General features: G+C 45.9%; 1 protein-coding gene across 1 annotated transcript; it reads right to left on the bottom strand.

The window, feature by feature from the left end:
* Positions 1-3,523: 3,523 nt before the first annotated feature.
* On the bottom strand, positions 3,524-23,543 carry ACAT1 (acetyl-CoA acetyltransferase 1). The gene is made up of 12 exons (XM_034665694.1): positions 23,385-23,543; positions 15,172-15,219; positions 13,461-13,578; positions 12,982-13,077; positions 12,662-12,762; positions 9,249-9,392; positions 8,664-8,814; positions 7,761-7,856; positions 6,312-6,425; positions 5,079-5,143; positions 4,116-4,273; positions 3,524-3,800 (listed from the first exon to the last, which is right to left on the bottom strand). The coding sequence occupies exons 1-12, from the start codon at positions 23,454-23,456 to the stop codon at positions 3,680-3,682; spliced, it is 1,284 nt and encodes a 427-aa protein (XP_034521585.1). The 5' UTR covers positions 23,457-23,543; the 3' UTR covers positions 3,524-3,679.
* Between the last annotated feature and the right edge of the window lie 211 nt (positions 23,544-23,754).

Raw genomic sequence — 23,754 nt, 5'->3', positions numbered from 1 at the left:
TCCATTAAAAATTTTTGTAGTTTAACTTATTTTTAGTATTTTTGTCTTTTAACCTTCATACTAGCGTTGTGATTTGCCCACTACCATTACAACGTGAGAGTATTCTGAGTTTGACCATGTATTTGTCTTTACCAGGGACACTTAAACTTTTGAATGTCTCCTTGTTATTAATTAGCATCCTTTCCTTTCAGATTGAAGAAGTCCCTTTAACATTTCTTGTAAGACTGGCCTAGTGCTGAGGAACTCCTTCAGCTCTTGCTTGTCTGGAAAACTCTCTCATTCAAATCTGAAGAACAACGTTGCTGGGTAAAGTATTCGTTGGCATTTTCTTTTCTTTCAGCACTTTGAATATATCCTGCAACTCTCTTCAGGCCCGCAGACTTTGCTGAAAACTCTGTGCTAGTCTTAAGGGGTTTCCCTTGTAGGTAACAAGTCATCTTTTCTCTTGCTGCTTCTAAGATTCTCTCCCTGGCTTTAGCTTCTGAAAATTTAATTATAAGGTTGGGCTGTTGGGGATTCATCTTTCTTGGAACTCTCTGGGCTCCCTGGATCTGAATTTCTGTTTGTTTCCCCAGGTTAGAGAACTGTTCAGCCATTATTTCTTTGAATACGCTTTCTGCCCCTTTCTGTCTTCTCCTTTTGGGACCCCAGTAATGCAGATATTTGTCCACTTTATGTTGTCATCTAAGTGCTTTAAGTCCCCTTCATCTGTCTCCTCTACTGATTGGATGAGATTCACCGTCCTGATCTCGTGGATCCTTTCTTCCACGTGGTAAAGTCTGACTCCTCCTTAAGTATTCAGTTCAGTTACTGTATTTTTCAGCTCTGATTTCTCTTTGGTACTTCTATCTTTTCTTTTTTTGAAATTCTCACCTTGTTTATATATTGTTTTCCTAACCCAGTGAGCATTTTTATGGCTGTTGTCAGATAAATCACTTAATATGTTTCATTAAGGTCTGGTTAAGTCTTATCTCGTTCCTTTGTTTAGCACAAATCCCTCTGTTTCTTCATTTTCCTTAACTCTTAGGTGGTTTCTACCCATTGACCTTGTGTGGGAGACTAACCTCATTAGTCAGCCTGGCAGGAGGTCTTGTCCTCTCTTAATCTTCTTTGATCACCTCTGCTGCCTTGTTGGTTTTCAGTGGCTCCCAGTACTTGAGGGTGTGCCAAGATGTGAGTGTCCTAGAGGGAAGGACAACAGTCGGCACCTAGATGTAGGCGGGATTGCCAGGCAACAGCTGGGAAGGTATGTAGTAGGCCTTTCCTGAGAGAAAGCAAACAACAGACTTTGTGGCCAGCAGCCTCTGCCCTGGAGCTGGGTGTGGAGGGATAGGGGAGGGGAGGGGGGTTGCTCCTACACTCGCTAATAATTGCTTCTGTGCTACAGTTCTTTGCAATCCAGGAGTCCAAGCCCTATTGCCTATCAAAGCCAGGTGATGCAGGGACCCAGCCTTTGGGTGGCAGCTGTAAAAGGTAGGGCACCAGACATACATGCAAACTACTTGTAGGAAGATACTTGTCATTTGTAATGAGTTCAAGTGAGAAGTCAGAGGTTGGGTCGGCTGGCTTCCGGGTCGCCAGGCAAGACCACAGCCCACTCCTGGACATGTGCTAAATTCTTGCCCTCCATAAAAACTGTTCTGTCTTCAGGTTCTCTAGAACTTTATTTTGAATGAATTTTTCTTTATAAAAGAGTTCTTGCCCTGTTTCTGCCTTGACTGCTAGTAATTTGTGATATATACCAACCTTCTCTTTTTACTTTATAATGGAGCTTTTCAGCTTTTAACTTCTATAGTAATTTACATTCTACTGGCATTTGCCTTTAGTTACCATATATATATATTTTTTTACCCCAATTTTACTACATTCCCCTCCTCCCCCACCAGTCCTTTTAAACTTTTAAATTTAAAAATTAAGAAAATTAAAAATTTTACATTCTTGAATTCTTTTGATTCTTTCCATGTGCTGGTAATAAACTTAGTCATTTTTGGAGCAAATATTAGAGCATATTTTATAAGTTCTTGCCTGCCTAGAGATTCCTAGTATCTTTGTTTCATTAAAAATACATAGATGTTGGTCACTTGTCTTCCCAGTATTTATTAAAACAAAGACTGAGGCTACCCATTTTTTCACCTACATGTTTTCTCCAGAATCTTAATAGGATTCTGCTAATTTTGCTAATGAAATAAGGCCTTCAGAGTTTTTCTATTATAATTAATCCTTGGGAGTACCACATTTTTTGTTCGGGTTTTTTTCTTTTTAAGAAATACCATTTACTCATTGGTTCTGTATTTTTCTTTTCCTCTCCCAGAACTGTCAAGAGAGCTTTGCCATGTCACTGACTTTGAGATGCAGTGTTAATTCTGCTTGTCTTCAGTGAAGTATTCTAGTATATTTTGGGTTTCCTTTTCTTCATGTGTCTTACCCCTCCAGTCACAGGGTGGAAGCTTACTGAGCACAGCTGCAGCACGACTGCCTGGAATGGACCAAGCCGCTTGGCACCAGACCTTGCAGTTTCCCTACTCCATGCCTCAGTGTCCTCATCTGTACCTGAAAGGAAATGATAGTACCTACCTTCCAGAGTTTTTAAGGATCAGAGGACTTAGTACATAATGAGCCACAAATTTTTTTTTTTTTAAGATTTTATTTATTTATTTGACAGAGATAGAGACAGCCAGTGAGAGACGGAACACAAGCAGGGGGAGTGGGAGAGGAAGAAGCAGGCTCATAGAGGAAGAGCCTGATGTGGGGCTTCGATCCCATAACGCCGGGATCACGCCCTGAGCCGAAGGCAGACGCTTAACCGCTGTGCCACCCAGGCGCCCCGTGAGCCACAAATATTAGCTGTGATTGCTATACAGATAATCTGAATCTTAACATTTTTTTCCTTATATTGTCTTTTTGTTCCTTCTTAGATAAGGATTCCCAAGAATCATTTGCTGAGAGACTGTTTATACCTGACCCTCTCTGCCCCTTCCCTCCCCCAGCGCTGTCAGTCCCACTGGAAGAGGAGCTTCCCTTCTCCAAGCCACTGCTGAGGTGGGTGCACAGCCGCTGCCTCTTCCCGGATGAAACACAGGTCAACACTTGTGCTGCATTTTCTCCTGCTTAAGAACAGTCTGTCTCTACACTTGATAAATTCATCGGGTTGAGCAGTTCCCCCTGCCCCAGCTCTTTCTCCTCTGTGCTGCTGTAGTAATCCGGAGGCCAAACCCAAGGACTTTCTCAGACCTGCTACCCCCCCCCAATCCTGCGTGCTAATGTGAGAAATTGTACCCCCTCTAGACCTGAGCACATGGATCTGTCCTGTTTCCACCAACACTGCTCTCAGTTTCAAGAGTCTACTAAACCCCAGTTAGTTAGTTACACATGACGTTCACTTGACATTTGACAGTCCTCAAAATATAAATGATTTGTTCTGTAGAATAGAAGCATCTACTTCTAAGCCACTAATAACTGCACACTGGTATTGCAAATAGTACAGCTTTATAAAAAATATTTTGAACTAAAGATTACAAAAGACTTAAAGCAGAAGAAAACATTTATTTATAATTTCAAACGGTTTGAGAGTTGATCTTATTATCTTATTGTAAAAATGATTGAGTATATAACCTGACCGAGGGACCACAGCAGACCTTTCTAGCCACGTAGGACTATGGCCGCAGACAACACCAGTTGTCTACAGCTTCTGGATCAGCAGGGCAGAAGCTCCGCCTCCTCCATTGCAAATGCTGGCGAGACCGTATTCTCCTTGCTTCAGGGCATGAACCAAATGAATGACAATCCTGGCTCCAGACATCCTAGGATTAAGAAAGCATTTGTGCTCTTTAATAGAGAACACCTAACCAAACCAAGTTTCCATTCCAAATTAAGTTGAAAAGTCTGCTAGAGAATTTAACTCCTTTTCTTAAAACACTGTTAGTTCTTAGGCAACAAATGTGGCAGATCTGTGTTCAATGTTGGATACTGTCAGAAATGGTGTTTGCCCTTCGAAGGACAGATAGGAAACTGGTTCGACCAGGAGTCCGCATGAAGCAGTTCCGGCTTAGACAAAACCACGAAGGCCATGACACAGCCATCAGCCTGGACGGGGAGAGTTGTCTGACGTCACCTACCCAATCGGATGCCCCAGAGAAACAGCTCCTCCATCGATGTTCACTTTCTGGGGATCGAGGTCCAGCGTTTTAATGTTTGCTAGCACAACCAGACTGAAGGCTTCGTTCACTTCCCACAGGGTAATATCCTCTTTTTTCAGTCCTGCATCTTTAAGAACCTAAAATTTTTTTTAATGATAATAACAGTCAAAACTTATTTTCATTGTTTTTGATCCTCTCTCCCTGTATTCCTCACTGATTTCTGCTCTCTCTGGGTGCTGGCCTCAGAAGTTCCCTCCCAGGGTGAGGCCCTCTCCTGAAAGGGAATATTTGCTGAACTCTCCTGAGATCCTTCAGCCCCTAAACTTCCTGAGCACTGTCTCTTCCTGTGACCCCTTAGCAACTTCCCTTAGAGACAGTGACAGCTTCGAGTATGTAGGTTTTCTCCGTTTTTAGTTTTACTCTGAGACCAGCTCCCAGCACTTCCGTTTCAGAATGGAGACCTCCTAGTAGTGAATTATTTGCTTTAAATTCTAGAACCAGAACCTTTAGTATTCCTTTTTCTTTGCCACACCAACCTCCCACTTTGTGGTTACCGTGCCAGGTGTGAGCACCCTACTTAAAAATAATTACATAGTTTTTCATCTGTTCCCCTGAAGCTGTAGTCTGGGGGTTGCTCAAACTGTTTTCAGAAGTTGGAAGATTTGGGGGCCCCTTAGTGGCTCAGTCGGCTAAGTGTCTGACTTTAGGTCATGATTTCGGGGTCCTGGGATTAAACCCCTCATTGGGCTCCCCGCTCAGTTGGGGAATCTGCTTCTCCCTCTGCCCCTCATTCCGCTCCTGCTCTGCCTCTCAAATCTTTAAAAAAGTAGGAAGATTTGAAACCAAGCTATCTCTAGACTTCTGCAGATAAACAGCATTTAAAACCTCAACCCTGCAGCTTTGCTCAAAGCCCAGCAGAAGCTGGCATGACGGAGTTCTCACCTTAAGTACAGCGTACACAGGTGCGACTGGAAAATCAATAGGTTCGACAGCTGCATCAGCAAATGCTTCATTTAAAAAAGACAGATGTCAAATAGGTCATTAAAATCTTTTTTACAGGTGATAGCTGTCATATATAATATGCAAGACTGCAAGCTTCCTCACACCAATAATGTATGTAAACGTATTTGTTCCTTTTCCAAGATTCCAGGCTTTATAAAATTAGATCCATCATCTAGGCCACTGCCTCCAGGGACACGGGCATTAGCTAGAGAGGGAGAGAAGTTAGGTACTGCCACAGGTGGAAAGCACTTCCTGCAGCATCCGGGGCTTTGAGGCTGAGGCGGCAGGTACACGTCCTCTAATGTGCAGAGAAGCCTCAGAAACAAAGAATTATTTGTTGCAAAATGTCAAAAGTGCTGAGGTTATGAAACCAAGATCCCAACTAAAAATGAGAAGGGGTGCCTGAGGGGCTCAGGGAGTTAATAACGCATCTGCCTTGGTTTTGGCTCAGATCACAATCCCAAGGTAGTGGGATTGCGTGGATTCTGTGCTCAGCAGGGAGTCAGCTTGTCCCTGTCCCCCTTCTCCTCCCCTGCTGGTGATTTCTAGTGAATAAAATCTTTTTAAAAAATAAAATAGGGGCGCCTGGGTGGCACAGCGGTTGAGCGTCTGCCTTCGGCTCAGGGCGTGATCCCGGCGTTATGGGATCAAGCCCCACATCAGGCTCCTCTGCTATGAGCCTGCTTCTTCCTCTCCCACTCCCCCTGCTTGTGTTCCCTCTCTCGCTGGCTGTCTCTATCTCTGTCGAATAATAAAATCTTAAAAAAAAATAAAAAAAAATGAAGTTGTAAGGCCTTTATAAAGTGATATTTAACTCATTAACAAGGTGGATTTTACAGCTAAAAATATGTTTAAGGAAACAGGGTATGACAGTTCATATAAATGCCAAAATATCTAGATTTCCTATTTCTAGACCCCTAATTTCATATTCTTTTTACTCTATCTGGTTCCTTTTCCCCTTCGTGCCAGGAGCATGTACTTTCTATCTTCCCACTCATCAGACAGGATCGGAAAAGATCTTCAATGCTTACTCTTGTACAAAACGAGCTTTTATCACACAGTACCACCTCTAGATGAAGTCACCGACTTAACACCGCGTATTACCAACAAGGAAGCTCCATTTCAGGAAGCTTCGAGGGGGTTAGGAAGAAACGAGTTTTGAACATGTTTTACCTGCTACCCTGGCCAGCGGCTTCACGCTGAGCCTCCGGGCCGCGTCTGTAGTCATCAGAACCACAGCAGCCGCGCCGTCGTTGAGCGTGCTCGCGTTGGCAGCTGTGATGGTGCCTGAAAGCAGCGGCGAGCATGAGGTCACAACACACTTCCACCCCGCAGTCACCTGGTTCAACTGAATGCACTCCTGCAGAGTACCACCTGGCTTGCTAGATGCGTGGACAATGACCAAGATGCATGGAGATCGTTCCTGCTTTCAGAGAATCTACACTGAGCCAACTAACAACTCCCATGAAAGTGCCTTTCTGTGTTAGTTCTGCACCGGTTTGTTCCGAGCCAGCTCAGGAACACCTGCATGGTGGCAGTAGGGATCCGCTGGCTTACAAGTCTTCCACGATGAGGACCAGCTCATTACTTTTTCTTCCCAGAGTCTAACTTCGCTTATCCACACTAGAGCAGATACTGTGTCAAAACCAGGTACATCTTCTCTACAATCACTTGAAGTTAAATGTCATGAATACTAAAAATCACTGAACTGTACATTTTAAATTTTACAGTATGTAAATTATGTCAACTAAGATTTTATAAAAATTGGAACCAAGACCCTATAGTAGATGGCACCTAAAAATATAAAAATATACTTTTGCAATATAAATTTTACATGGTGTTTTAAAAAAGACTGATCCATCCCTATAGTTGGTATTGAGAAATTCAAATCAGGGAAGACAGAAAAGGTAACTTTAGATTATTATCACCAATAAATCTGCTAATTTAAAAGAACAGACCACCTCAAGGATTTCAAAAGCATTAATTGAGAACACTGGAATCCCATTTATGGTAGCATTATGTAGTAGGACCTACTACAAGTCAGGCACTGGAAGTAAAACAGTGAACAGCACTGCTGCCAACTTAATCCTCAAGAATCTTACAGGTATTTAACATATGAACACCATTTCAGAATAAACTTTGGAAATGAATTACATACGAAAAACTGAATTCTGTACTCATTCTACAGTCTCTTCCCTAGGATTTCTATATTGAAGGTATTAACTGTTAATTTTAAATATTTTTTGGATAAATTTGTTAATTTCACATGAGCCTGACATACTGAAAACCTTAACATCTAGATGTTTTCTGGAATTACTTTTCTAAAATCCTTAGGCAGGGGCGCCTGGGTGGCACAGCGGTTAAGCGTCTGCCTTCGGCTCAGGGCGTGATCCCGGAGTTATGGGATCGAGCCCCACATCAGGCTCCTCCGCTATGAGCCTGCTTCTTCCTCTCCCACTCCCCCTGCTTGTGTTCCCTCTCTCACTGGCTGTCTCTATCTCTGTCAAATAAATAAATAAAATCTTTTAAAAAAAAAATAAAAATAAAATCCTTAGGCAGTTCCAAGACTAGAGATGGTTTATTAACCCCATTTTTTGCCATACTTCATTTCTTCATACTAACCATTTTCTTTCTGGAAAACTGTCTTCAGCTTTGGAACTTTGCTAAAGTCGACACGTTTATATTCTTCATCTTCTTTTACCAGTACATCGGGTTTACCTACAATGCAAGTGTTTCATCACCAGTCAGGACAACAAGTCACTCAGTAAGACACAGCAGGTGTACCCCCCCATGCTGGGCCTGCACACCTTGCACCATCCCAAGTCAACCCTACTCGAGAATCCACCACCTATCATCTCTGTTAATGAATTAAAAAGTTTATTAAGTAGTTTAACACAGTTTAAATCCTTGATTTGGCCACATCCCATTCTCTTCTGACCCCCTTTTTAGATCACAGATCCCATCCACTCTCCTGACCGTGGGCTGGACAAACTCTAGTAATTACACCATTCTGAGCCCTGTCATTTCTCAGTGGAAATGGAACCTAAACCAAGTCTTCACTTTGGGTTCTGCTGGAGTGGGTGAGGAGAGCCCCCTGCTCTGTGCCTGAGAGCCTTCAGATGGGACTGTAGAGATGGGATGAAAGCTTGCCGTGCTCGGCACCAGGTCCCATCCCCAGAGCTCCCAGGGTTGCTGCTAGCTGCCTAGCAGCCTTCGGTTCTGGGAGGTGCCCCCGCAGCCTTCTTCCTCACTTCAAAGGCTAATAAACTGTCAGTGATATGAGATAGGTTTCTAATAAATACATTTCTCAAGTTGAAAACATTATTAGTGGAATTTGCAGTTGAGTTGGAAGCGGACATGAAATTGGGTTGACTTACACTGTCTCTAACCTGGCAGCATTTCCCTCTATTAACCATAAGCAAAAGTATTTGTGTCCTCAGTTGAATAAAGATAAAAATATACTAATTTAAAACAAGATTTTTCAGCAACCTGTGAAAAATCTATTTTGGAACATCATCCCTCTACCTTTTACTGTAATTGTGACAGGGATAACCTCATTTCCAAATTTTCCTGCTTCCCACGCTGCTCTACTCCTGGTGTACGAGTTAATCGCGTACGTGTCCTGTTCCTCTCGTGCAATGTTCATCTTCTTCGCGGTATTCTCAGCACAGTTCCCCTGATAAAAGTTGGAATTCTTAAAAAAATAATTCACTTTGCATGACTTACAAGATATCTATTAACTTGCATAACATAAAATAGCGGTTAGCCGTTAAATTTAGTTTCTTAAAATATACCTCTTCCTGTACTAGGTCATTTTTCATTCATGTCTCACCTTTAGATACTTCAGTGAGGCCAGAAATTCCTATTTCAAAGGCAAAGAAATAGTTACGGAATCCATTATCAGAAGTCAGAAACGCCCTATTCCAGTGTGAGGCAGTGTATTCAACAATGGAGTCAAACTGATGCAGGGAGTAAAGAAATATTTTCCTGAAATGAATGGCTAAAATAAACATATAGAGCCCATCCTTCAATTTCTAAAATATACATATTTTTAAAAATCAAGCAGTACTGTATACTAGATGGTATTTCTCCTTAAAAATCAAGAATTACCATATGGATTTTATTGTAGACATCAGTTAGCCCATCTTTCACAATCAAATCTTCAAGTTTGACGCCACCATACGGTATTTCTCCTCTGTTCATGACATAGGGAACGTTGGACATGCTCTCCATCCCACCTGCCACCATCACATCCTGCTCAGCAACAAAAACAATGTCAACTCAAACGACCTACAACCCAGTACACCCACCACACAGCTACCACAAACAAGAGTCGACTTCGTTGGGCTGTTACACGGCAAAACAGGAAGTACCCTCTTTGACCCTGATGAAAAGAAATGGTCCAAAACGTGTCATGAAAATTAAGAATCAGGTATTTATAAGAATACCAGGATCCTTCATGTAAGACTGACCCTCTCGTGACATTCTTCTAACCCTTCATCGCACTCAACACTGCTAAAAATGTAATGTCTTCTGGGGCGCCTGAGTGGCACAGCGGTTAAGCGTCTGCCTTCGGCTCAGGGCGTGATCCCGGCGTTATGGGATCGACCCACATCAGGCTCCTCTGCTATGAGCCTGCTTCTTCCTCTCCCACTCTCCCTGCTTGTGCTCCCTCTCTCGCTGGCTGTCTCTATCCCTGTCGAATAAATAAATTTAAAAAAATCTTTAAAAAAAAAAAATGTAATGTCTTCTAAAAGATGACAAGCAACCTGTTTGCAGAAATAATCCTACTTCTTTGAGATTCTCCTGATCGACTTTTCCCAGACGGCCGTGATAACTTCCTACGTGATCATCCGACACGCATCCTTGCTTCCACCCCGGCGGCGCCGACAAGCGCCCAGGTCACTCTGGCTACAATGAGAGATGACTCGGCCCTTCCGCTGGAAGGCTTCTCGCCCTTTCCAGGCAGGTCATCCGCACCTGCTGCAGGTCTTCAACGACCTTGTGCTCACTCACCCCTGTGCACTCTGCCCCACCTGCCAACATGTGAAACACCTGTATTTCCTTTAAAACTAATCAAGACATGGCCACGTCGTGCTTTCCCTGACCACCTGTGCCCTCTTGGAACGAGTTGCCCTTCCTTCTTTTTTGCTCCCCAATTAGTGGGAAACGCATTTATGAGCACGACTGTACTGCACTTAGCTGTATTTGCATGTCCCATCTTCACCAAACGCAGCTCCTTTCAAGGCCAGAAACCTTGTCACATCTATTAATATCAATCAATTAAACTGTTAGTACAAACCAACAAAAAAAATTTGTATATAAAGGCTAATGTAAAACAAGTAGTTTAATAAAAAACATTAATGTAAGCATTAAAGCCAAGTGATTTTCTCACAGCCTTTAATCAGGAATAAAGACAAACACAAGTTCCAGACCAAAGAAACCTAAATATTTTCCAGTTCTGAAATCGATTCTCAATTAGTTCTCATGTAAGTTCTACTCAGTTATCCTAAAATACTGAATATTCCCTGGGGATGATGGCAGTAGTAAGTGACAGAAAATAAGGTATCAATTATTCCTCAATACAAAATAAAAATGGTCACTTTACAAAATATTTCAAAATATCGTGATAATTCAAAATATTTATTCCTAGTATTACTGTAAGTCAAGTAATTGTATACACGCATGAATAATACCAGCTCAAAGTATGTCAGTGTAGTGCAAATAGCATTTGCTAGAGAATCACAATAAAACCACTGAGACAACACTTCTCTCCACAGTTTTCCAGCATGTAAAGCTCCACCGATTTCCACTCTTGTGACAAGGGCTTAGTAACACCCTGTGTTGCTGTTTCACTCTGTACAAATGAGCTCTCAACATTTGCAAAGTAGGCAGTTGGTACCACTTTAATGGAAAGCACTTGAAAATATCTGAAAATTTTCTGACTCAAATTCTCTTAGTAATCTTTCAAAGAAACCAATTTGTACATGATGAGATCATCAACATTCTGTCCGGCGGCCTCCAGTGAATGTCATGTAGCAGGTGCTCAGCTCGTGGGGCAGAAGGAAGATTTCACACTAGTCTGGCTCCAGACTTGGTGCTCCTACCACTACATTGTACTGCCTCGGAGTTGTTGCTCAAGGACTGAGAAGTATTTACAAAGATACAGTGGAGAGGCATATGTGGCAGCATTATTTAAAATAGAGAAGAAGGGGAGACAACCTAGATGTCCATTCGATAAGGGCTCAGAGTATAGGCCATCGTTACTCAGTTCAGTAGCACACTATCATGTGCTGATGTAGAAAGATCTCGCAGACAATTCACTGGGGTACACAGTTGAAGCAACTTGCCCAACGTTTCTCTGCTTTTAGGGCAGAATACACAAGAGTGGTGGAGAGAATAAAGACGACTTATTCGTGGGGCGCCTGGGTGGCACAGCAGTTGGGCGTCTGCCTTCGGCTCAGGGCGTGGTCCAGGCATTGTGGGATCGAGCCCCACGTCAGGCTCCTCCACTATGAGCCTGCTTCTTCCTCTCCCACTCCCCCTGCTTGTGTTCCCTCTCTCGCTGGCTGTCTCTATCTCTATCGAATAAATAAATAAATCTTTAAAAAAAAAAAAACTCGTTTTATACTTCTCTGTACCGTTTAAGTATCTAGCATGTGCACACATGGGATTTATAATAGTGTCGGACACACAGCTAGACAGCATTCTATCCTTTTTTTCCTCTTTGCTTTATAACTGGAAACAGGAGGGAGAAGTCAACAGTACACGTAACTTGTGGTTCTTGTGCGTGTAAGCAAGCGTTCACAAACACCTCACAGCAGGCCCTCGTGTATCACACCCTGAGACCGTGAGAGGTTGGAAGACACGAGATGGGGACAAAGACACCTGCTTTCTAATTGCAACCGCGTAACTGTTGGCCGTGTCTCAACCTCACTGTCCTCAAGCGCGAAACGAAGGGCTTGGATCTACCCAACGCTCGGTTCTGTGAAACCGGGTCTGCTCTCCTCATGCCACAGCACACACGTGCCGAGCAGCCACCACCTGCTTGACCGCAGGTAAAGACGAGACAACCAGGCAAGGCAGCAGAAAGCGTGATTTAACAAATGAACGGGGCAACGCAGGAACTACAGATCTGTCATCAGTTCTGGGCTCTGTCAGTGACTGGATTCTCAGGCTCGGCACCTTCTTCGCATCTACGATGAAAACCCTTCTTATTCTGGCAAATTTTTCGTGTGTTGAGTCCCCCAGAATCTCAGAAAAAGACCAAGTAAAGGGCCATCTGAAAACCAAAACATCTTCGCTGAAAACTACTTTCTAACACAAGACACTCAAGCTACCGTCTGAGCTCCCCTCAGATGGAATAAGCCAGGCCAGATGCTCCCGAGCCTCGGAAACAACACACTACTGGCGCTGAGGGGAAAGAAAGCATCTCACTTCTAGAGCCCAAATGTGCTTCGGCTTGGAGTGTCCTTTCACACTGCCCATTATTTTAGTTATAAAATGGAAAAGGTGCTTCTTACCTGATGTCCACACATAAGGTTCTGAGAGGCCATCATGATGGCTTTCATGCCTGAGGCACAAACTTTGTTCACAGTGGTGCACGGAGTAGAAACAGCTAAGCCTAAAACCAATACAAACAAGTCCTACTTCTGAAAAGCGAAGATACCCTTCAAACACAACTGTAGAATTTAAATTAACACGACAGGGCACGTGAACCTCGAATGTGCAATGACATCACTCCTGCATTGTATTACGCATTTAACATCATGTTTAAGCTGAAATGGTCTCCACTTTGCTCTTGCAAACATGAAGCATAAAAGTAAACACGGATTCCTAGTACCTGCGCCCAGGGCTGCTTGCCTTGCTGGGGCCTGGCCTTCACCCCCTTGCAGAACGTTTCCCATGTACGCTTCCTTCACTTCTTCTTTGGGAATCCCTTGTTTTACAAAAACAAAACAGGCATTTCCATGTTTTAGTCAATTTAAATAGAACTAGTGGTTACCTAGTCAGGTTCATGATATTACCCAGCAGGAACTGTTTCTTCTTGTCAGCTCTGAGTTTCATCCCAAATGCAGTACAAGGATTTCTTTACGAGGAAATTTAGAAAGGCAGGCATTGAGTATTTCTAAGTTATGTATACAGTAAGTGCAAAGTAAATATTTGCTCCATTGAATCACTGCCCCCCTCCACACAAAAAGCAAAGCAACCGGGGCACTAGGCTGGCTCAGTTGGTAGAGCACGTTCAAGCCACGCACAGAGCTTACTTTTTAAAAAATGAAAAATAAATTAAAAACCCAGAAAAGCAAAGAAGTGACTGACCGGCCTTTTCGATGGCTCCCTGAATTGCAATGGACCCAAGCCTCGTGGCCGGCAGGGAGGAAAGACTGCCCAGAAAGGATCCAATGGGTGTTCTTGCAGCACTTACTATGACCACTTCCTGGCAAGACAGACGATGGTAAAAATGATCACAATATTTTATCCAAACCATCTTTCATTAAATAAACATAATTGAGAGCTACACAGTAGTCCCCCAACCTTATCCATGGGGAATTCATTCTAAGACACGCTGTGGACGCTGGAAACCTCGAGCAGAACGGAGCACTAGGCTGTGTTCACTCCAGCCCGCACACCGAGTCAGGCTCAGTGAGAGATGGGCAACAGTGACTCATCCAACAGAGCGCTACAGCAACATACGTGAGTGTGGTCTCGCAGAATATCTGCACGGACTATACTCACCCTTATGACCAGGATGCAAGATGATAAGATGCCTCCGTGACAAGATGAAGGGAGGTGAACAACACGGGCACTGGGCTACTACTGACTTCCTGAGGATGGCAGGAGAGACTCATCTCCTTCCAGACGGAGGAAGACCACAGCCAAGTGGAACCATGAATAAGGGGGGCCATTTTATTATCTAAAATACATCTTCTTTTTTTAAAGATTGTATTTATTTATTTGAGAGAACAGCACACGAGTGGGCAGAGGGACAGAGGAGAGGGAGAAGCAGACTCCCCACTGAGCAGAGAGCCCGATGAGGGGCTCGATCCCAGGTCCCTGGGATCATGACCCAAGCCGAAGGCAGATGCCACCCAGGCTCCCCTAAACAAACTTTTTTATGAAAGACTATTTACTCAATAAAGATTAAAATATTCTAAATATCTGAATAGCAGTAAGACTGACGAGTTCACTGATGATGCCTTATGATTTAAGATCTAACAGAAAACCTAAGACAAACCAAGTCTAAAATAAGCAGAGATCCTTCCCAGTTGTCCACAAGAGGCTGGAAACCAGAAGCTTAAATTTCACTTCTACTCCTCAGTGAAAAGAAGTGATCACTTTACCCATGTTCACTGCACAATCAAGAACCCTAACCAAAAGGCTTCCTTCCTGAAGACAGTTCTGGGCTAGGAATCCAGACCCACATGCAACGCAGAGTCCTAACTTCCTAAATGATGAATTCGAACAGTAATACGAAATTGAAGAGAAAGCAGATAAAAGCTCTCCTAAACACTGTCAAACTCTATTTTAACAATTCCCTCCTTATACTTCCCTTCCACATTCTCCTACTGAGCTGGGGGGTAATAAGAGAACTGTTCCTCAGACTTTGACAGAAGGCTGTCACCAAGTCATCTGAGGGACCCAACAGACACAGAGGACCTGTCAGAAAGCACCACGCGATCAGATGACGGTCCTCCCTGTCTAATCCCCAGCCTGGTTCAGTTCCTTTCTTCTAGGACCTTCCATGTATCCCTCACAATACAGTGGGGGTCCCTGAGAGTAAGGAGGAACACCGCACAGCTTGAGAGAAGGCGGTTCTGAGGGAGATGCTGGGGAAGCAGGAGCAGTTGAGAAAGGAGGGCCCTAGACTGTGCTCTCTTCATCGGCACCTGGGATTTCAATCATTAGCTATTCCTAACCCCTGCAGCATCCCAAGATGACCCCACATACATGCAAATATAAGAATATGCATTTTTTATTGACTATATTTCCCTTTAAATTCTTTAAATTTTAAAGCACAATTTATACTTACATTCAAAGTGGGTTTTGATACGTAACTTCGCTCCACGTGTCTTATTTCCTGTAATATAAATATTTGTAAAGTTATAATGTAAAAAATTTTAATCTACATCATTTTATACTTCTCTGTGTGGGATTCCGGTGAGTTCTTTCTGCTTCCTTATATATATATTTTTTATTATGATATGTTAGTCACCATACTGTACTTCGATTAGTTTTTGATGTGGTGTTCCACGATTCATTATTTGCATATAACACTCAGCGCTCATTGCAAGACGTGCCCTCCTTAATACCCATCACTGGGCTAACCTGCTTTCTTAAATTTTTATTTCCACATTCTACAAAGCACATATCATTTATAATCAGAAAAAAATTTATGACTTTATACTTTCCTGATTAGCGGTTCATTGCAAATGTTTTAACTTCTGATACATTTTTAAGCTTTAAATCTATAAGCTTTTAAGTATAAGCTTTATATAAAATGTAGTTTTAAGTTAAATCTTCTTTTTTTTAATTGCTCTTGTTTAATTTAAGATTTTATTTATTTATTTGACAGAGAGCACAAGCAGGGGGAATAGCAGAAGGAGAGGGAGAAGCAGGCTCCCTGCTGAGCCGGGAGCCCGATATGGGGCTGGATCCCAGTACCCTGGGATCATGACCTGAGCCCAAACCAAGAGTCGGACACTTGATCGACTGTGCCAGCAGGCGCCCTGAGGTCTGTGCTTTCACTCTCGGGAACCTCACACATACGCCACTGTTGCACACCAGCACACGCCTGTGCTCAGCAGCCAAGACCTGAGTCAGCCTGCTTCATGCAAGGACTCCTCACCAGCAGCTGTGCAGAAACGAGTACACCCTTCTCATGTCACCTGATTTGGGATGTTGCGTACAGAACCTACTTACCATGAAGGATTCCAGCCTATTATCTGTGATCAAACTTAGAATTAAAAGTTCCCATTTGTATTCCCAAATATCTGGAAACTAATACACTTTTAATGGAAACCCAATATGTCATACTCTGTGGGCTGTATCCAAAGCAGTGAAATTTTTTTTTTAAGTCCCCATTTGTAGCAAACATGCCACTCACTGCCTCTCCAACTACACCCCTTTCTCAAAAGGGTGCAGAAGGGACAGTCCTAAATACCTCCAACTCCCATCCTCCTCCCACTGGCCAGAGCGGACAGGACCCGGAATGGGGTGGACTTTGATTAGAGACTGGGTCGGCTGGATGACCACAGATACTTGAACGGGGAGGTCCCAGGAGCTGGAGCTAGCTGGCACCAGAGCCAAGCGCTGCTGTGTCAAAGCAGAGGTGACAGCAAAGACAAAAGCCATTAGCAAGCAGAGAAGCAAAGGAATGGAACAAAAACACTCAGGGGAAAGAAGGAAAAAGAGCACAACACACTACAAGAGACAAAAGAAGGTTCCTTTCATCAGTGGCTTCCCCATTTTGGTTCCAGCAAGGGCAGAACACTTCATTTTCTAGCCTTGGACACCAAGCACTTGCCTCCTGTGTAGGATCAAAGATGCCCTTTCTCCTGAGCAAGTCCAGAATGGGATGTGGCTCCTCGCCATCTAAGCCACTTCTCCCGTGCAAGGCAGCTGGCGCGAACGGAAGCTTCCCGGCCTCTCCATTTGGCCCCAGAAGCCACCTCCAGTTGCCTTTCCACAGACGCCCCATCTTCAGGCCAACCCCCTCTACACTGGGATCATCCCGCCGCACACACTGGCTCTGCTCCCTCCCACCCGAACAACACAGGCCAACTTCCCTGAACCCACGTTCTCGCTGAGCTGTCACCTCATTTCCTGGCTCCCCAGGACACCAGTTCTCCACCCAGGGACTTCAAGTTTGTTTCCCATCCTCACCTCCGCCTGGCTGTCCACGCGAGTGCACGTGCTGCGCCAGGCCCCCCACAGGCAGCGGCCAGGAACCGGGGTGCCCTCCTCCGTGGGGCGCTGGGGGGACCCTCATCCGAGCCGCCTGTTGCTGGGCATCGGCACTCACAAGGCCTGAGGTTCCCTCCCGCCCAGATGGGGCGTCCCCTCCTCCCCTGCCCACCCTCTCTTCAGCCCTGACCACTCCGCTGACCTCCAGACTCAGAGTCCCAGTGCCCAGTTCCAGCTTCCACCCAACGTCCGAATCCCCACGCCCGATTCCCACCCAGGACACCAGCTTCTCCCCAGCACGTCCTCCCTCAGAGTGTCGCACTACCATTTACCCGGTGCTCGAGCCAAAATCCGAGCACTCGCCCTTTGTCCTGCCCTGAAACCCAGGTAGTCTACCGCCAACACTGCCAACTCTGTGTCCTCCCCGGACTTCGCCTCCACCGCTGGCCCCGAGTCCCGTCGCCTCTCTCGCTAGTGTCACAGGCACTGACTCGCCTCTTGCCACCCCGGACCCTCGCCGGCAGTCAGCCAGTTTTAAACACATCAATCAGATCTCATCGCTGCCCTGATTAATCCTTCCACAGCTTTCCATCGCTCCAGGGATGACATCCAAGCCCCGTCGGTCATTCTACAATAACCCAGCTCCTCACTTCTGTCCAAGCTCACTCACTCTTGCTCTGCGCCAGCCGCGCCAGCCCGCAGTTTGTCCTCAACCCGCCCCACCGCCCAGATGCCGCCAGTAACAGCCCATAACCCCGCTCTCCACGCGGGCTCGTTTTCACTCTTTGTGTCTCAGCGCTGAGGACACCTTTCCACAGTGCTCCTCCCACACGACCCCACGGAAGTCAGCCTCCCCTGCCTTTCACATGTTTACCGTCCTTCACAGCACCTCTCGCATGGGGCAAAACACAGCCTTCACTTTTTCTGTCTGTCTCCCTCTCCCTGTCTGTCTCTCCCTGTCTCTCTTGTTGTCTCTGTCTTGTCTCTGACTCTGTCTCTGTCTCTCTGTCTGTCTCTCCACCTAGGTCAAGCTCAAGCTTCCTGGAAGCAGGGCCGTCTGTCGCTCAGGCTCCATCCCTGTCCTTTGGCACAGTGCTTGTGAAGTCTCCCAGGAGCGAACGACAATCCCGTGGCAGGGTCAGGACACCGAGCACGGTGTGTCATCAGGAGGCAGGGGATGAACACAACCAGCAGACTGCGATCTGCATCCTAGGGCCACTCAGCCGCACCGCCGGCCCGGAAACCTCCCCTGCCTGCCTCAGCTTCTACGGCACCCTGGGAACACTCTCATTTTTTCTGGAACAGCAATTTCGTGCCCCTCGGTGGCCTGTCTCCACCCTGTGAGTTCCAAGAAGAGACAGACATTATTTACTGTCTCCCCATGACAGCAACAGACACTAAACAAATATTTGACCAAACAAAATCTGATGCCCATCAGCAAGTATGAGAAACAACACTGCAGGCAGGTAAGTCCATTCGGAAGCCGGTGAAATGGCTACTGAGCCAGGGGTCAGGGTCTACCCTACGTGGAGGGGTCAAAAAGGGGTCCTGGGGCAGCCCCTGGAGCCGAGAAATGAGTCTGAGAGCGCAGCCTTGGGGAGACCTAGGAAAGGAGCACTTGGCACAGGGAAGGATGAGAACCAAGGCCTTGGACCATGAACACACTTGGCACACGCGAGGGAGAGGACGTGGAGGAGCACGGCAGGGCCAGGCAAGAGCTCCGGCCGCAGCGAGGGAGGGCACGAGAGGGCGGCGTCTGGAGGCATCTGGAGTATGTGTCAGAGATGCAACCGGCCAGGCGCTACTACCATTCGTATTTTACAGGTAAGGAAACAAAGGCACAGTCAGGCAAGCAACTTGCCCAGGGTCACATAGCCGATAAGGGGACAGCAGGTATTTCACATCTAAGCAGTCTGACTCTATCTATAGATACGTGTATATGTATATATACTTAGATATGTACACATATGTATAATAGACACATTGTATATTATACATATGAGTTTATTTAAAAAATAATAATAAAATTTAGGAAGCTGAGGCCAGTACTTTCCAAAGTACTGTGTCATCTTTCAGGAACTAATGATTTGCTTATGATGTATTTCACCGATCAAGTGTGTCAACAGGAACACCAACGTTTCTTTATTCCATTGTAGAAACAGGTGGAACCACAGGAGACAGGTAAATTCACAGGGAACATCTACATGCCAAAAATAACTACAAAAATGAGCCAAGTGAGTTAGAAATTGAGCCATAATCAAGGAAATATTTTGGGAAAACTGATTAAACCATTTTTGGAGCTTTCCAACTTCTTAGTATAGAGAGCTTAGCAGTTAGTATTTAAAATACCTTGTGTTTATGCATATTATTGTCTGTATAAGGAAAGCAAAATTCCCTGGGGCGCCTGGGTGGCTCAGTCGTTAAGCGCCTGCCTTCTGCCTTCAGCAGCTCAGGGTGTGATCCTGGCGTTCCGGGATCGAGCCCCACATCAGCCTCCTCCGCTGGGAGCCTGCTTCTCCCTCTCCCACTCCCCCTGCTTGTGTTCCGTCTCTTGCTGGCTGTCTCTCTCTCTGTCGAATAAATAAATAAAATCTTTAAAAAAAAAAAAAAGGAAAGCAAAATTCCCTTACGTGAAAGTGTAATATCTCAAATCTGTATTTCTTCTATAAGTTTGTTTTTTTGGTTTTGGGTTTTGGGGATTTTTTTTTAGAGAGAGCACAGGGGATGGAGGGGAGCAGCACAGAGAGTCCCAAGCAGGCTCCACATCAAGCAAGAAGCCAACATGGGGCTCGATCTCACAACTAATGAAATCATGACCTGAGCCAAAACCAAGAGTCAGGCACTTAACTGACTGAGCCGCCCAGGCACCCCATCAAATCTGTATTTCTTAAGGTCTTTACACAGCTCTCTAAGTATTAAAGAGTGCTGCTAATTTGAATCAACAATTTTCATCTTATTCATTTATATAATTCCCTTGTTAAAATGTTACCTAACCCCTTTGTTATATTAAATTTTTACAGCACTGAGTGCTCTGTTATGGATTGAATTGTGCCTCCCAACCCTACCAAAAAAAAAAAAAAAAATCCTAACCCCCAGTACCTTAGGCTATAACTTTATTTATAAATGTGGTCTCTATAGAAGTAATCACGTCAAGATGAGGTCATCAGGATGGCCCTAATCCAGTACGACTGATGTCCTTATAAAAAGAGAAAATTTTAACACAGAGAAAGACAAGCACAGAAGATGAAGACCGGGTTGGGGGGGGCGGGGGGGGGGTTGCCGTGTGCAGATGGAGGGTAGGAATGATAGATCGGCAAACCAAGAACCTCCAAAGATTGGCACCAAACTACCAAAAACAAGGATGAGACAAGGGGGGGATTTCCCTACAGGATTCAGAGGGAGCGGGGTCCTGCCAACACCATGATTTCAGATTTCCTGGCCTCCAGAACTGTGAAACATTTCTGTTGTAAGCAGTCCAACTGGTGGTATTTTGTTACAACAGCCCAAGGAAGTAATACCCCCTCCCTGTTGAAAATCTCACCTCCCTGGCCTTTCAGATGACACTACATTCCCTGCTTTTCTTCCATGACACTATCCTCTCTTCATTCACCTTGGCAGGCTCCTGCTTGTCTGGCCCGTCCTACAACACTGTGTCTCCCAAAGGCACCATGCTAAGCCCTCCCTGCTTCTCCCTCTACCCCTGCTCTCGGTGAGCTCATCAGTGCCCATGGATGCCACTGTCATCTGCAGCTGGTGATTCCCAAATCTCCATTTCCTCCAGTTCTCTTAGCCATTAAACCGGCAACTCCAAACTCAAGTCCAAAATACCACTCATCAGTTTCCTCCTACCGCCACATCTGTTCCTCTGAAAACCACTACTGTCCACTGAAATGGCAGGCCAAGGCCCCCAAATTATTCTCAACTCCTTCTCACTAAGCTCCTCTTAGTCCATCAGTTATTCAGGTCAACAGACTCTACCTCCAGTCTGTGTCTGGAATCTGTCCGTCTCTGCCTACGTTCACTACCACTTCAGATTGCTCTCAACACTGGCTGGCTTACCCCAAAACTCGACTGTTCTTTTGGCCTGTATAAGAAGAAAGTCCCAAGGACTGAGGTGCAAAAATCCACAGGGTTAGAGGGGATGGGGAGTAAAAACAGTAAGGGTATCCATCAGGATGCAACCAGGAAAATAAAAGCCATTCCGTTTGAAACATAATTTAACGCAGAGATTAAATATACAGGCGATAGAAAAGCTAAGAACAACAGGAGGCAGGCAGTAGAGATTAGCAACAGGAAGGCATTAGCACACACAGGCTGTTGGGACGAAGGGAAGCAGCAAGGTTACCAAAGCCAAGGGGTCAGGGTCACCCTGCAGAAGGAAGAACCAAAGAAGCCACAGACATTGTCAGAAACACCATCTAAGGGCAGACAGAAAAAAAATTATCCTGGCTTCTCCCTTCCTATCCCCAGTATCCGAACCCAGCCAGAAGCCAGGTGACAACACTGTGATGTTTGCACCTGCAAGGTCAGCCCCACAGCCACACAGATGAGAGGAGGGAAAGGAATTGGGAGCAAACAGGCTGAGGACTGGCACAATGCAAGAAATTTTTTTAAAGTCTGAGTATTAAAAAGAAACAATAATCTGGGGTCAAAACAGCAAAACAGGAGTTTCAAGAGTATCAAATGCAGTATAAGATCAAGAAGATTTTTAAAAATACAAAAAAAAAAAAAGCACTGGCATTCTTCAAATGAGGGGCACAGAAGTCTATGAGGGGCACAGAAGTCTAACACCAGAGGCTTAAAGAGTAAGGGGATATATTTAAAAAACAAAAAAAGTGGTTACAGCTGGAAAGGCAACAAGCCCCAATAAATTAGTCCATTACTTTGCTGATCATAAGGCTGACTTTCCATCTGAAGGCAAACCTCAAAGAGCCAGTGTAATGGGTGAAGGTAAAATTCCATTCAACAAACTGGGACTAAATATGGAAAATCCTGTTACAACAGGTTTCCAACTAATTGCCAGAATTCAATAAAATGAGCACCGTATGCTGTAAAACCTACAGCCCCATTCTTCTCATCAGCAACATGTGTTTGATCGTAAGTTCTTGATTAAACTATAAATTGAGAGGGTTCTGCATTCGTTTTTGGTTTTTTTAGAGGACGTAGTTCACCTAATTCACCTGGTCAACATTAGTTGAAACCCAGGTTAACCTACTTGTATTTTTTCCTGACCTCCCAAATCATTCCATGAAATAACAAATACGCTGATCAAGAACTGATCCAGGTACGTTTCCTAGTTCCTCTCTGTCCCTAGGTTAGGGGGGAAGAAAGAAAAAAGAACTCCTCCTTCCTGGAAACCCACTCCTCCCGACTTTCCTATTAGCTCAGTCACCCAGGATCATGCTGACTCTTCCTTTTCAAACCCTTGGCTCCTCACACCCGCTCCCTATTTGTTAGGTTCTCCGTTTATGCTTTCACAAATCTCTTGCCTAGTTCTGCTGCTACGTCTTACCTCCTCTTGCCAGCGTGTAGCTCAAGTTACTTCACCCCCAAATAATGGCTTCCCCCCACACCTCAATTCTCCCTGACCGCGGGCCATGACAAAACCCAAAACATCACCGTCTCCACTGACTTGGGTCAGATTCAAACTCTTACAACATGGGCGGATTTCAGTGTCCAACCGGAACCAGCCTGGCAAAGTCACGGTTCACCAGCCACACCCCGAAGTTCTCTACTACTCCCCAGGTTTTGCCAGGCCGCAAATCTAAGACGCAGGCTCCGTTGCTTTGACAGTCTTGGAAAGACACTCTCCCTTTCACGGACGTGGCTCCCGCGTTCCCGACACACAACAAGCAGGAGCGAAGCACTCTGGACGCCCTCAGCGCGTAACACCAAGTACGATCTATTCCCTGTGCGCGCAGGAGCCACTGATTTTCCGCGGTAAGCGTGAAGCCGCATCAGAGCACGGGTTACCTTCTCCCTTAGGACCTCACGCCTGCAGGCCCAATGCTGCCCTACTGCGTGAACACAAGCACGCTAAAGAAAATCCCGGAGAAGGCGTACGGCCCAGGCTGCCCACCGGGCAGGCCCAGGGCCCGGCCCTTCTGGCTGCCGAGGTCCGTGCCCCGTGCAACCCCCGCGCAAAGGAGCAGTAGGCGGCGGCGGAGACCCCGCGAACCACGGGTACGCACAGGTGCCAGGTAGCGGCGCGCCTGGCGAGCAGGTGGGCTTCCCCGGCGCGGGTCCCGAGGCCTACACCCGGGGCTCCGCGCGCCACGAGCGGGGGCCCTCCCAGGCAGGCGCGCCGGCACGCCGCGGCCCAGGCCCCAGTCCCCTCACCTGCAGCAGCCTCTGGAGCAGGGGACCGCGCCCGCAGGCGCCACGGTTTAGAAGGGCCGCCAGCACAGCCATGACCGCTGGGCGTCTCAACACACTTCGCAGACGGAGACTACAGGAGCGCGCAGCCAAAGCCCCTCCAGCCGCGCTCCCGGCGCGCCCCGCCCCTCCAATAGTGGCCTCGGACGGCGACGGCGTGCGCGGCTATTGGCCGGCAGCGCGGAGCGGGGCGACAGGGGGCGCGGCCTCGGGGCGACAGGGGGCGCGGCCTCGGGGCACCGACTTGGCCTGAGGCGCTAGCACAGAGAGGCCGCCAGTCCCTTCCTCCCATCCTCCCCCCACAGTCCCGCTTCTGACCTTGCCGCTCGGGTGT

Source organism: Ailuropoda melanoleuca, chromosome 8 (genome assembly GCF_002007445.2).
Source record: "Ailuropoda melanoleuca isolate Jingjing chromosome 8, ASM200744v2, whole genome shotgun sequence".
Lineage (NCBI taxonomy): Eukaryota > Metazoa > Chordata > Mammalia > Carnivora > Ursidae > Ailuropoda > Ailuropoda melanoleuca.
This window is presented reverse-complemented; position numbering and strand designations above follow the sequence as displayed.

What these genes read in the sequence shown, in the direction of transcription:
- ACAT1 (XM_034665694.1), bottom strand. Translation starts at nt 23,456, where the DNA reads ATGGCTGTGCTGGCGGCCCTTCTAAACCGTGGCGCCTGCGGGCGCGGT. An exon ending in ACCTTATGTGTGGACATCAG is followed by an intron (nt 9,393 to 12,661) that starts GTAAGAAGCACC and finishes GTTGCTGAGCAG; the next exon opens with GATGTGATGGTGGCAGGTGG. An exon ending in CTGTGTACGCTGTACTTAAG is followed by an intron (nt 4,274 to 5,078) that starts GTGAGAACTCCG and finishes AAAAAATTTTAG; the next exon opens with GTTCTTAAAGATGCAGGACT.